Here is a 14,228-nt window from a genome sequence, read left to right as displayed (position 1 = left end):
GTGAAGAACGGATCCAGAAAGCAGGCAAGACAAAAACAGAATCAAAAAATAAAATAAACAAGTAAAAAACAGGGTGAGAATGTGGTAAATCTGAAAACGTGGTAAAAATCCAACAAGGGCTTTTCCTTTTCTGGATTGCTTTTGAAAACTGTTGGTTGGGTTTAGGGAAGTGGGCGGGTCAGTCAATAAAACTGGTTGAGTGGAGGGCTTAATTTGAGCCAGAACACGCCAGATCAGGCACCTCTGAAATCTGATCTGATCGGTCAGTCAGTTATTCAGTCAGTCCAACAGTCAGTCAACAGCGACCTCTGGTGGATTTACGCGAGAACAGTAGGCTACATGGCACTTGTGAGAGAAATTTGAGATCTCAAAAAGCATACACAGCGGCCTTACGTGGATTTGTGAAAACAAAAACGGCACAAAAAAAACGCACCCCCTTGGTACGGTGCGATATGACGACGTTCCTTTTCGTGCTTAACAGCTGACGCTTACCTCCATATGGACAGCTTTCTCGCTGTAACAAGTTTGTCTGGTTAGCTCGCCATGTACGTCGGTGGACTTGAGACGCAGAAAGGAGCTGATGACGGTGTTCAAATCTGGTGAAGAACGGATCCAGAAAGCAGGCAAGACAAAAACAGAATCAAAAAAATAAAATAAACAAGTAAAAAAACAGGGTGAGAATGTGGTAAAATCTTAAAACCGGACCTCGCAATTCACTGGTTGAGTGTAGGGAAAGAAGAGGGTGGGTCAGTTGATTGGTCAGTCAGTCATTCAGTAAGTCCAACAGTCAGTCAACAGCAACCTCTGGTGGATTTACACGAGAACAGCAGGCGCAAATGGCACATGTGAGAGAAATTTGAGATCTCAAAAATCGTACACAGCGGCCTCTCGTGGATTCGTGAAAACAAAAACTGCAAACAAAACAAAAAAAAAAAAAAAAAAAACGCACCCCCTGGGACGTATTTTGTGGTCTCCAGAAATGTATATAGGGGTGAGCTTTTAGAATGAGCCTGGGTAATATATGATATGATAAGAAAAACCACACTGTTAAAGTCTTTTGTCCTTTTTATGATCATACCTTGTGATAACATGTCCTGGTTTTGGTTTGCTTGGTTGTAATCACACTAGAGATTTATTCCAATGCAAAAACACATCATTTTCCATTTATTTAAATGTGCAAGAAGCTTCTTCTTTTATTTCAGTCGATAGGCCACTTTTACATTGACAGAGTTTACATGAGAATGAGGAAACAATGGTGTGTTTGAGACTCCTCGTATGGCCATGTCCATGTAATGAACTCTTAGGATTCAGCTATGGAGAGATATATCCAGATTTTCTTTTTAGGGCACCTTTAAAAGTTTTTAACATATTTATTATTTCTGCTTCATTTAAATCTTCTTACTTTACATTATTTAAGTCTTTAGTGTCACATGATGCTTATAATACAATGATTTGATGTACAAGAAATTTCAAATATAAAACGTACTAAAATGTACAACCTAAGTTTTATGTCATTTGTGATTAATTTTACCCTCCTTTTTTAAATAAATGCATTCTATGATAATACATAAACATTTCTTCATCTTTAATGAGCAACTGTTCTGAAAAGTATCTCCAGGAAAAGCAGAAGAATGGAGCTTTCTGGTTGTTCCTTCATTGTCTTGTCCATCAACTCTAGACATATGTCCTGCACTCATAAACACAGGGCAGGCTTAATTGCTAAAGCTTTTAAAGTAGATGATGGTTTAAAGATTACAGTTAACGCTACACTACAGTGTGGTTTAAAGATGAGATTTAAAGCCACACTGTATAAACAAAGAGGAACAAGTCAAAAAAATCTTTTACCATGTTGCAGCAATGTGTAAATGTGCAACTGTACACAAGTGCACGATCACAAATATGCACTTTAGCACATAGAATCTTTTAAAAACTGTGTCAAACTGTGCACCCCCTAATCCTAACCGATCTGGTTCTTCCTCAAACCCTGGCCTATTTAGTATTTTTATGCAGCGTTGACTATTAAAGACAAAGCTCATAGTGATACATATACACAGTTGAAGTCAGAGTTATTAGCCCACCTTTAAATTTATTTATTTTTTTCCCGAATAATGTTTAACAGAGCTAGAAAATTTTCACAGTATGTCTGATAATATTTTTTCTTATGGAGAAAGTCTGACTTGTTTAATTTCAGCTAGAATAAAAACAGTTATTAATTTAAAAAAAAAAACATTTTAAGGTCAAAATTTTTATTCCCTTTAAGCAATTTTTCCTGATAGTCTACAGAACAAACCATCATTATACAATAACTTGCCTAATTAGCCTAACCTGCCTAGTTAAACTAGTTAACCTAGTTAAGCCTTTAAATGTCACTTTAAGCTGTATAGAAGTGTCTTGAAAAAACATTGTCAAATATTATTTACTCTCATCATGGCAAAGATGAAATAAATCAATTATTACAAATGAGTTATTAAAACTATTATGTTTAGAAATGTGTTGAGAAAATCCTCTATTCGTTAAATAGAAACTGGGGAAAAAAACAGGGGATGTTGAAGTTGAAGTCAGAATTATTCATTTTATATATATATATATATATATATATATATATATATATATATATATATATATATATATATATATATACACACACATATACACATACATACATATACATACACGCATATATATACACACACACACAGAGTGCTCAACATATATGAGTTTACCCCCCGCAAATCTCTTATTTATATTCATATTTTCTATAGAAAGCTTTAAAATTGTATATTTGTGCATATGCATTAGATTGAAGTATAATAACATAGACCAAAATTTATACATAAGGGAAAAACACTAAAATATTTTTAACAGAGCAAAATTCAAGAGAAATAAAACATTTATAACATTTTGTTGAAATTTTATAATTGTTTTTTTCCCCAATATCTCACATGAATTTAATTGTATTTTCTTTCTATTTCTAAAGATGTTCAGTGACTAAAATATTATTTTAATAACTATATCTGTTTAATAAATCTGTTGTTTAATGTATAAAATAACGTATGAATAAAACACTTTCTAAAATATTGTTTACATTGTATCCTTAAAATCTTTTACTTGATGATTCCACTTGAATAAAATGTACTGTATTTTATCATTATTTATTTGTTGAGAAGCTTTTTAACTTGCAAAATAGAGAGGAAAAAACTTTTACAACTTCTCTTTAGACAGTTTATATTCAGATTGAGATTGCAGATGTATTTTCAATGCACTTTGACAAGGAAATGTGGCTATCTTGAATACAAAAAGAATTGTTTACAGTTTGTGCAAAACCACTCCATCATTTCCCTGGCAGAAACAGGGCTGTTTTCTTGAAGCTGGCAAAGAAAGCTGCTAAACTGGCAGAATGCTTTCTTGTTTCTCTCATTCTCATGTACGCGAAAAAGCAAATCCTCAAACGGTGTCTGAGAGTCCCTCAAATAGATTGAGACAGTCGGAGTGGAAGTGAAACTCTCCGCATGTCAGTCACGCCGCTGCTGTGTGCAACTCAAACACATGGCAGTAAAAGCTCACCACAAAGACACGCACTTCACAAACTCCATGTATAGAAAAGCAAAATATGCAACCTGCACTCAGACCTACTAAGAATCACGCTGCTAATTTGGCACAAAAGTGTTTTAGCGCTTGAATCATACCAGTTGAATTAGCTATAAATGAAAAGACTGAATTAGAGCTGTTTGCACAACTTTGTCCCAACAGTTTGCTAACAGTTTAATAAAATCTTAATCTACATCACTTAATCTACATATAAATGAACATTCAATGTAATTGAACATTTATTCTGAATAATTAAATGTATTGTCGGCACAGCTTTTAAACAGCACTGGGGTATTTTGGAAACGGCTTCTATTTCTTGCAGCTGAACAACCGAAAACTGTGACAAATGATCACCTCAGGTAAACCTCATGTGCTTTATTCGGTGTTAATTGCTGATAATGAATGCTGAAGACTGAAGCACTGACTGCATAACATTTTAAAGACATATTTCCATAGATAACAGTTTCAATCATGATAATCTGCAATATTACAGTTTTTACTGTTTTATAATAAGATAAATAAAAGTTACTTAATAACATAAGAGTTCCTTATTATATAAATAAATACTAATATCACAATATTTTTCAGGGCAATACTATACTTATACTGGGATGTCCTATTGGTAAATTGCCAATATTTTATTATACTATTTGGTTGAATAATTTATATATGTAGCCGATCGCTGACAACAAGCCCTCATATAAATTGGGCATAAGAGTAGAATAAAGACGACAGCATTGCAAAAATGTGAAGACAGTGTTTATGGCAGGTTTTGGTTAGTGTTGGTCAGATTGTCTACTTGACAATCCCATTTTCGTCTGTAGCAATATGTTTTACAAACTAATTTTGAAAGGAGCACGTAATATGATTGATTGCGGCTGGCCTTTCAACAATAATCCAATCAGATTGATTCAAGCTTACAATTAATAGACCGAATTCACCTTACTGCACCATCTTCCCTTTCTCTCCCAGGACAGCATGTCAAACCTGCTCTTAGCATCAAGCATATCTAAGTTTGAACTCCTGAAAACTGAACTGAGATACACCAAACGTTTCTGTTCAGTTAAACCGGATGTTGCAAAAGTTTTCCTTAGGAACACCATTTGGTGATAAAGGTGATAAACTGCAATATGTTGCAGAAAAATCACAAAATATTTAAAAACGGATGCAAGAGTATGGTTGTGTCCGAAATCCCAGACTACTACATACATGCTGCATTTAATTTTAAATGTAATACTCGGCCATTAGAAAAAGTACCAATATGAGTACTAAAGTATGAATATGAGCAATATGAATGAAACTGCATCCGCCATTTTGTCGTGATCATGTGACCTACCCACGTCAATTGTGTCACTTGTCTCCCACTCATGAATTCTCTCGTGATGCATCATGGGATAGCGTAGCAAGCATTAAATACAAACTTCATAATCTCTCCAAAAATAGTAGGTCATCAAGGCACTTCTCGCATACTGTTTTTCATATTCTATGAATTCGGACATACTACTCCAAATCATAAACAGTTTTTAGCATACTATATAGTATGGAAGTATGCGATTTCGGACGCAGCCTATATGATTGCAATGTTTGATTCAGAGAGGAAAAAAATTTAAACTAATTTTGATATCTGCTAAATAAATGATGTCTTGCAATTCTTTATATTGGATACTGTAACTCTCTGACTAATATGCATCAATAAAAACTTTAGTAGTTGACTTTATAAGTAAAACTAAAATATTTAAAATTTCAAAAGTGGGCGAAGCAGTGGCGCAGTAGGTAGTGTTGTCGCCTCACAGCAAGAAGGACGCTGGGTCGCTGGGTCGCTGGTTCGAACCTCGGCTCAGTTGGCATTTCTGTGAGGAGTTTGCATGTTCTCCCTGCGTTCGCGTGGGTTTCCTCCGGGTGCTCCGGTTTCCCACACAGTCCAAAGCCATGCTGCAGGTGAATTGGGTAGGCTAAATTGTCTGTAGTGTATGAGGGTGACAGGCCGGCCGGAAGGTGTAAAAAAACAAAAAAGTAATAATAATAAAAAATTGTTATCATATGGACAAGTCTAAATGGAGGACTTGTTCCAAATAGCCGACTCCGCAACCATACGGGACTAAGGTCAAAGAAGAAGAAGAATATTTAAAATCTCAAAAGTATTGTATCGACTCTGGTGATTCCCGCTTCATTTATTACTAATAGACTATAGACTGCAGATGATGTTTCAGAGCCAGGTTTGTTAATGGAATGAGGAAAAAGGAAAAATGAAGAGGAAGAGAGCTGCATTACAGATGTTCTGATCAGCACTCCACTGTTCCCAGCAAAGCAACCTTTGGAGACAAACAGGAAGTGATGACGGGGCAGCAGTCGCCCTGCAGGGGCCCAAACTCCCACTGGAGCATTAAAGTACACACACTGACATAAATAACTGAGAAGCTGTAAATAAGCTGTTACAGTGTGTACACTGCCTGGCCGAATATAGGATTTAAGCAAGTACTTCAATGTCTGTGATTGGATCTTTAATGGATCTTTGATCAATAGGGTTCTTGCTTGATATGTTTAGCAAAAATTCTTTTAAGACGTTTCCACACAAACAAACTCCACACAGAAATGCCAACTGACCACAGCCGGGACTCAAACCAGCGACCTTCTTTCTGTGAGGTGACAGTGCTAACCACTGAGCCACTGTGCAGTTTTCATTTTGGGAGCGTTCATAATTATTTTCTTCAGTTAATAAGAATTGTTTTATTTGTTATGCACTTTTATTAAACCCAAAGCACTACAATAGAAAACATTAAACACAAAACAGTAATAAAAATATAGTACAAAATACAATAACTGTACAAAAAATAAGCCATCAAAAAAGTTCAATGCAATACAATGCTACATAAAGAAATGCTTTCAGAGGAGCTACATGTTGGTTGGAAAAAGTAGCTCATCGCCACTGAAAAAAAAAAGCAGCTACCAAAACACGCAGTTCAGTTTGCAGTGTTTCTCTCCAACACTGAGTCTCATGACCTCCAACCACAATCAGAGAAAAACCACCGACAGCACAGCTCAAACAGGGGCCCGTCTGCCAACACCTCTGCCTTTTTTAATCTGGCAGACCTTCAAAACCCAGAAAACATCCAAACCGCTGCATCACAGTCACTTTAAGCGGGAGTTTATGGCCTGTTATCTTGTTTCTTTTTCCCTCCTGCTGCAAACCTGAGGCAAAGTATAAGACGCAGAGCGAGCGGGCTGTTAAACTTTGACCTGTGAACAAGGAATGCATGAATGAAGGTGAGGGAGCAGCGTATAAAACTCTGTCGAGCTTCAGTGATTTAGCTTTAGCCGTGCACAAATTTCCACATGCAGGCAGGTCTGAACACGAGCTGCTTTTTAAACAATGAGGTAGTGACAGATCAAGATGATTTGTATTGCTTTTACAGTCAGTGCTTTGCTTTGCTATGCATAATTAAAGTTCCTCTATTACACTATTTTAAACGCTCCTAATTTGGTTTTAAAGATCTCCACCAATACATTTAAATAGTGAAACAAACTTATATTTTCCTCTTACAATATATAATAAAGGCAAAGTTATTATCTCTCCTCTGAAATTTTAATTATTTTTACAATATTTCCCAGTAATTGTTTTTACAGAATTTCCTAATATTTTTTTTTGTCTGGATTTTTTCTTTTCGTTTCTTTCAGGGGTTTTTTAACACTTGTGACTCCAAAGGGAAGATTTTGGCTGCCATGCATGATTAAAGTTAATCTATTATGCTATTTGAAATACTCCTAATTGAGTTTTAAAGATCTCCACCAATAGACCTGCATACAGGGTGTGAATTACAGGAGGGTTTGGGGAGCTCTTACCCCCCTAACTAAAGATTGATCCCCCCTCAAGCAAATCGAAACAAGATGTTTGGGAGGGTCAGCCCTTTAATAGTTGAGAAATAGTTTGCTCAGACTTTTGTCTTAAATAATATTACTAATTAAAATAATAGATATCGTAAATTTACATTTGACCACCCCTATAATTGTTCATACATTGTGAATGCATGTTTGCGCCAAAAATATTAATTTAGCCAGCAAATCTAGACAGCGTAAGTGTTCACAAAACATGTTTCTTGTAAAATAGTGGTTTTTACTGTAGGTGTCTGTAAAACTAGATGCATAATTTGTGTTTTATTATATTCTTGCTCACACATGGAAGTTAAACTCTTAACTGCTAAACAAAAAATATGTGCAGTCTTTCATGGTTATCCATTTATAGGTGCAGGAATGCAAATCTGTCACTGTTTATTTAATATCACAAATATTATTGAGAACCACTTAATATCCCTCAAAAAAGTTTGATTAATAAATTAGATTTAATTTAATTAAATATAAATTTGGTTCACGGAGTCATATTACCAAACATAACCAAAAAAACTTGACCCCCCGATGGTCAGTGTATAATTTGCATCCTGCCTACATACATCCATAGTAAAAAAAAAAAAAAACATACATTTTCTCATAATATATTATTAAAAACAAAATTATTAGCCTTCCTATAAAATTCTGTATTTTTTCAATATTTCCCAAGCAATGTTTTAACAGATCAAGTTATGTTTTTACAGTATTTCCTAATATTTTGTTCTTCTGAAGAAAGCCTTTCTTCTTTAAAGGTTTTTTTAAACACTTGTGATCCCAAAGTAAGAAGATTGCAATGCATAATTAAAGTTCCTCTATTATGCTATTTTAAATGCTCCCAATTCGATTTTTACAGATCTCCATAAATAGACCAACATACATCCATGGTGAAAAAAAAACTTAAATTTTTAAATAATATATAATTGAAGTCAAAATTATAAGCCTCCCTTTGAAATTTTTATTCTTTTTACAATATTTCCCAAGTGATGTTTAACAGTGTAAGTTAATTTTCACTATATGTTTTCTCCTGGATAAAGTCTAAATAAAGCCCTTTCAGTTTTACTACAAAAGCAGTTTTTAATAATAAATTAAACAATTCTAAGAAATTACTTTTTTTCCGATTGGCTAATTAACCTAACTCTGTTAACCTAAATTAACATAGTTAAGCCTTTAAATTGCCCTGAATACTAATATCTTGCAAAGTATCAAGTACTATTTTATTAACTTATTAATTATTTATTATTTTCTTTATTCTCTATTTCCACCTGGGGATACTCAATCGGAGGTCCCAAAAGACTACGCAGTGCAATTGATGCGATCCTAGACCTGTGAAGAGATGATCCCAAGGTATCTATAATCCTGGACCAGGCCATATCCCGAGTTGATGCTGTGGTGGCCATGGAGAAATGGAGTGCATGAGACTGATTCCTGAAACACCACAGTGACAAAGTCCCCACATTGATCCTGTGGGCTTACTTAAACACCCACCGGTGCCTGACTCACACCTGCAGCTTCTCTACAATGGACGTCCAGCTTCTCCAGTACCTAAACTGAGGCTGGTTTCTCTTAAGGTTGGACTTTACTGTGCTAAGCTGGGCTAAGCTGCTTTGACACAATCTACATTGTAAAAAGTGCTTTATAAATGAACATGAACTGAATTGAAACGTAATCATGGTGAGGATAATATAAATTATTTTAGAATTTAGTTATTAAAAGTATTGTTTAAAATAAGTTGAAAATAAATCTTTCTGTTAAACATCACTTGGGATATACCTTAAAATAAATAAAATCTCAAACTCATAAAATATTGCAGCTTTAGCACATCATGCAATTGATAGGCAAAATGTCATGAACATCTTGGGTTCTAGTTTAAAAGCATTGTATCCTTTAGCATTAAACATCAAGGATCACAATGAAAATAAGTTTGGTTTTTAAAATGTGCTATCCTTGGCAAATAAAGCGTATTCACTTTTTTTTCAGAAAGAAAGAAAGAAAGAAAGAAAGAAAGAAAGAAAGAAAGAAAGAAAGAAAGAACGCATGCCCTAGACCAGGGGTGTCAAACTCAATTCCTGGAGGACCGAAGCCCTGCACAGTTTAGTTCCAACCCTGCTCCAACACACTTACCTGTAGATTTCAAACAAGTTTGAAGGACTCAATTAGTTTGATCAGGTGCGTTTAATTAGGGTTGGAACTAAACTGTGCAGAGCTGCGGCCCTTTTGAAACTCAGTTTGACACCTGTGCCCTAGACCTTTAACATTCACAAACAGCAATTAATGACTAGTAACAACAACAAAAAAAGCATAAGAGAAGAACATTAATGCGTGCATGTACATACACTAATAGTTGGGTAAGGTGTTTTTAAGGTATTTTAGGCTTTCCTTTGTTGGTGCTGGCATGCATACTCGTGAAAACATTGGCATTGTGTTGTCAAAAATACCTAGACAGTCAATTGGTTTTCTGTCATCTGAAATATGCCGGAAAAAAACGGAGCAAGGAGGGGTGTGAAAGACAAGAGATTGTGGGAAAGAAGAAGATGAATAATCAGAATCAAAGGTCAACTGGGATACTCTTACTATAACTGAAAGCCAAAGAGCTGTAAATGGTGTACTGCAGTTTCTATGCTATGCCTTAATATGCATTCATTTGGGTTTACTGTCAATTATTATAATAATAACCTTTACTTTATCAAGAAAAACATTTTTTACACAGATTTTAATGTGAATAGTTACACAAGCCATGTAAGGTAAGGTTTTATTTTAGTCCAAAAATGTAAAACAGACTGCACTGCTTACTGAACAACTATCAATAATAAATGCACATATTAAAACAAACAAAAAATGATACACACAATTTTATAGAAAAAGGGCGAGCAAAAAGGCTGTAAAGTCACATGGAATATCGAATGACTTGAAATATGTAGTAAATTATTAGCTAGATGATTGTCAATTATATAGTTTAGCATCATTGCACAAACATATCTGACAGCAGATGGTGTGACTGACCAACCAACCAGTTATTGGACAAGTTGAGAAATTCGTCACACTTTATTGTGATTGTCTGTTTGTTGACTTTAGGTTACAGTACATTGCATCTACATGCCAACTAATTCTCATTAGAATATAAATAGACTGTTTGGTTGGGTTTAGGGTTAATGTAAGTTGACATGCACTTGCAAAGTCTCTTATAGTCGGGTAAATGTCTGTTGAAGGAGCAACATCCGTAGATATAAAGCAGACAGTCTACTAATACTCAAATGTATTCAAATAAAGTGTTACCGAGTAATGAATCACTCTTACGTATTGATTTCCTAAAGATGCAGTAACTAATGCTTATTATCTATACTTGTCAAAAATAATAATTAATTGACTTCCAGGAATTATAACAAATCTAAAGCAATGGAAAGCAAAATATACCATTTATAATAAGACATTAGAAAAAATAATATAGATAAAAAATTTGCAATAAGCTATAAGTTGACATTTTATCTTGCCAACTAAATAAATAAATGACTGAATTTACCACCTCAAACTAAAGTAAACTACAAATATTTAACGTATAAACTAGGGATGTAACGGTATCAGAATTTCACGGAACTGTAATACCTCGGTATGAATGGCACGGTACGGTATTTATTGAATCATTTACAGGAAAAACAAAACTAATGAAAAAACTCAAAAAAAGTGCCAAAAGTGTCAATGACATACAAATTAGCCATCTATCTGTAAGCTTTGAAACAGGAACTTCAATTTTTCAATTTTAATAACAAAAAATTATTAAACCATATAAAAAAATAAAGCTTCAATTTAGTATTGTTGAAAACTCATCACAATCAACATTTAATAACTCACTCACTCACTTAGAGATGGGTTTTAAGGAAAATTATCATATAAATATAATCTGGTAAAAGCTGGGATCTCTGGGCATGTCCCCTGCAACAGAAAAAACCCTCTCATTTGGGACTGAGGTTTCTGGGACAGAGATATGACTTGGCCCAGGTTGACAGCAGTTGGTAACGTTGTGCATTGTCAAGAGGACATGCCATGAGTGAGATAGAGGTCTTTTTGCGGTACAAGTCAATGTCTGCATCAATCTGAACAGTGTGCTGTATTCTGCAGTCCCCATGACTGTTATTAGTTGTATTCCCCAACTTGTATTTCACCAAAGTCTAGCAGTGCCTGCATACCGTTTTTTGTTTTTTTTTTGTCTGTCACCTTTTCTCCTTTCTCGTATCTTTTTAGAAAGAAACCGAAATGCTTCCACACATCCGATTTAAAACCCGCTTTAGGTTTGATCATTTCCAGCTCTTTTTCATCCCCGCTACTAGCAGCACACTCCATTTCTGCATTACTGGATCTGTAGCGACAACAGATCGCAAAGGATGATGGCCATGCCTGGGCTGATGGGAATTGTAGTTTCCGCTACCTCCCGTTCGCTTCATTCACCTGAGCAAATTTTCTCAGAAGACCTATAGTTTTAGAGTCATGCGACTACGGTAATATTGAAAAGGTCTTTAGCCTCCTTGATAGAGCAACTGACTCCTGTGTGGAAGGTCGGTGGTTCGATACCAGCTGGTGGTTGTAGAAACAGCGGGGTTACACTGATACATCTGCTTTTATGAGGAGACTTTTATTCCGCTTTTGATTTCGATTTTAAAAGACACGGTTTGATGAACTTGATGAGACTGTCTGACTGTCAGTGAATGGCAAATGAAAACGTCTCTAACCTCAAAACTCTGTGCATTATAAGAAAAAGGAAACACAATGTGCAGTCGGAAGTGTAACATGCATTCATAACGTGTTTTTGCGCAGTGACGCTACTTTGAAAGAGTCCGACTTACTATACAATAAACGGCAACGCCATTTCACGATAGACAAAGTTAAGATGCTGTTCTTTTATTCCACGTGGATGCTATGAGGATAAACACGGGACCAAGACCTTGAGTATGGTGAGAATGAATGAATGAATGAATGAATGACAGCTTCTAAAATTGTCTGAGAGGCATCTCCTTTTCGCCCAGTAGGCCAAAATTATGTTTTATTTGCTAATTTAAGCTATTTTTTACAAGATAAATATAATGTATAAAACTATACATTTATATTACTTCATAATGCCTATAGATCTGATAAGCTTTTTATATTAATAGACAATGCACAGACATTAATGTTTCATAATGTTTTTACACTACAATTTTTGAATCTGCCAAGCTTACAATGTTTGCAATGTTTACATTGCTCTCTTACATTAAACCTAAATCCTAAATACCGGAAATGACAACAGATTTTTAGGATTTAATTAATGTCAGTCTTAAAGTTATTGATTAATGCACTTACTTGACAGATTTCATTTATTCATTTTCCTTCTGCTTTTCCCTGGTTTGCCACAGCTGAATGAACCGCCATTTACTTGACAGATTCATATATTTTAAATTTCAGGTGGTTTGTGTAATGTGTTTTATGTTTGGTAAAATAATTTGTAATGCCATCTATATTTTCAACTAATTACACTGTTTTGTTCCAATAGATGCATTTAGAGGGTTTTGCATTAAAAAAAAAGACGTGGATTTAGCTGGTTTTGATGCAAAAGAAAATTTACCTTGTTAAAAAACATGGAATTGTCTAAAGTGACATTTAAAAAAGGTATTTTATTTACTAGCTAATAACCTTTTTTACCACATATAAAATGAAACTTCTGAACCCTTTTTAGAGGAGTCTGATAGAAAATGCTCACTTACAAGAAAAGAGGTCTGATATATTTAGAGGGTTTTGCATCTGAACTCTTCATATAAAGATATGATGGGAGTAAACTCAATATAGATGTGTAAACAAAGATATGCCAATGCTTGAGCCTACAAATGGACAAAGCACACCAACCTACCCTAGTATACAACACATAATGATGAGTAAGGCATTCGTAATCTTAGTGCACCATAGTAAACGGTACTCTGAGACGAAGCATACATATAGGCTCTTGTATGGCATAACGTTTGATAGCCTCCCTTTTGGTAGTATGATAATCTTAAAATAACTCTTGTAACTCCACAGTGAAAATAAATGCTAGATGATTTGTGCAGTCATTTAGGATTGTGATTAAATCCCAGAAAGAAGAAAATAGTCACCAAAAGAAGGTCATCGCTCAGTACTTCTGTCTTCTCTGCTCTGTGGACAAAAAAAAGAGAAAAGAGTGTTTGGTTAAAATGAGCCATGCTTCATGTGCTTATGTTCCTCAGGGTGACTGTGAAAGCAGGTTAGGCCAGTATTGCTTCAAAAAAAAAACATAAAGGCAAACAAACAACACAATCAAGCAAGAACACAGCTGTATTTAAAGTCTTCTCTTCACATGTAAAATACATTAGAATTATCATCCTTTCAAAACACAAATCACCAAGCACAATTAGAAATCACTTTATTTTCCAACGGAGTCAACAAACAGTCAAAGAAAAAAAATCCACGTCCCGCTTTCTGCATTCCAAGTTGTTTGTTATGGCAACAGCAGTAATAGGGGCAGAGCTGTTGATGTTTCACACACACTCTTGTAAGCAAAATAGGGAGGAGCTTCATAGATAATAAGCAGAGACTCTCTTTGACCAGAGATCATAAAACTATCACAAATCATGCCATGCGGACATCGTACAATCAGATGCTTCACGCTTCTTCATCTGTCATCGTTTCCGCACATTTATTTATATACAGTTGAAATTAGAATTATTAAACCCCCTTAATTGTTTTTTACTTTTTTAAATATTTCCCAAATGATGTTTAAC

General features: G+C 34.9%; 1 protein-coding gene across 21 annotated transcripts in view; it reads right to left on the bottom strand.

The window, feature by feature from the left end:
- The window catches only part of arhgap17b (Rho GTPase activating protein 17b), a 71,725-nt gene that overhangs the window by 39,541 nt on the left and 17,956 nt on the right, over positions 1-14,228 (bottom strand). For all 21 annotated transcript variants that reach the window (XR_015479373.1, XR_015479371.1, XR_015479374.1 and 18 more), the window contains exon 2: positions 13,584-13,623. Coding sequence is in view for 13 of the 21 variants with exons in the window: in XM_087241898.1 (XP_087098024.1) it covers positions 13,584-13,623 (40 nt within the window). In the remaining 8 variants the exon portion in view is untranslated. The remainder of the gene's footprint in view (positions 1-13,583; positions 13,624-14,228) is intronic.

The sequence above is a fragment of the Danio rerio genome, chromosome 3 (genome assembly GCF_052040795.2).
Source record: "Danio rerio strain M-AB ecotype USA chromosome 3, GRCz13ab, whole genome shotgun sequence".
In the NCBI taxonomy this organism is placed as follows: domain Eukaryota; kingdom Metazoa; phylum Chordata; class Actinopteri; order Cypriniformes; family Danionidae; genus Danio; species Danio rerio.
Note: the sequence above shows the minus strand (reverse complement) of the source record. Positions and strands in the feature narration are given on the sequence as shown.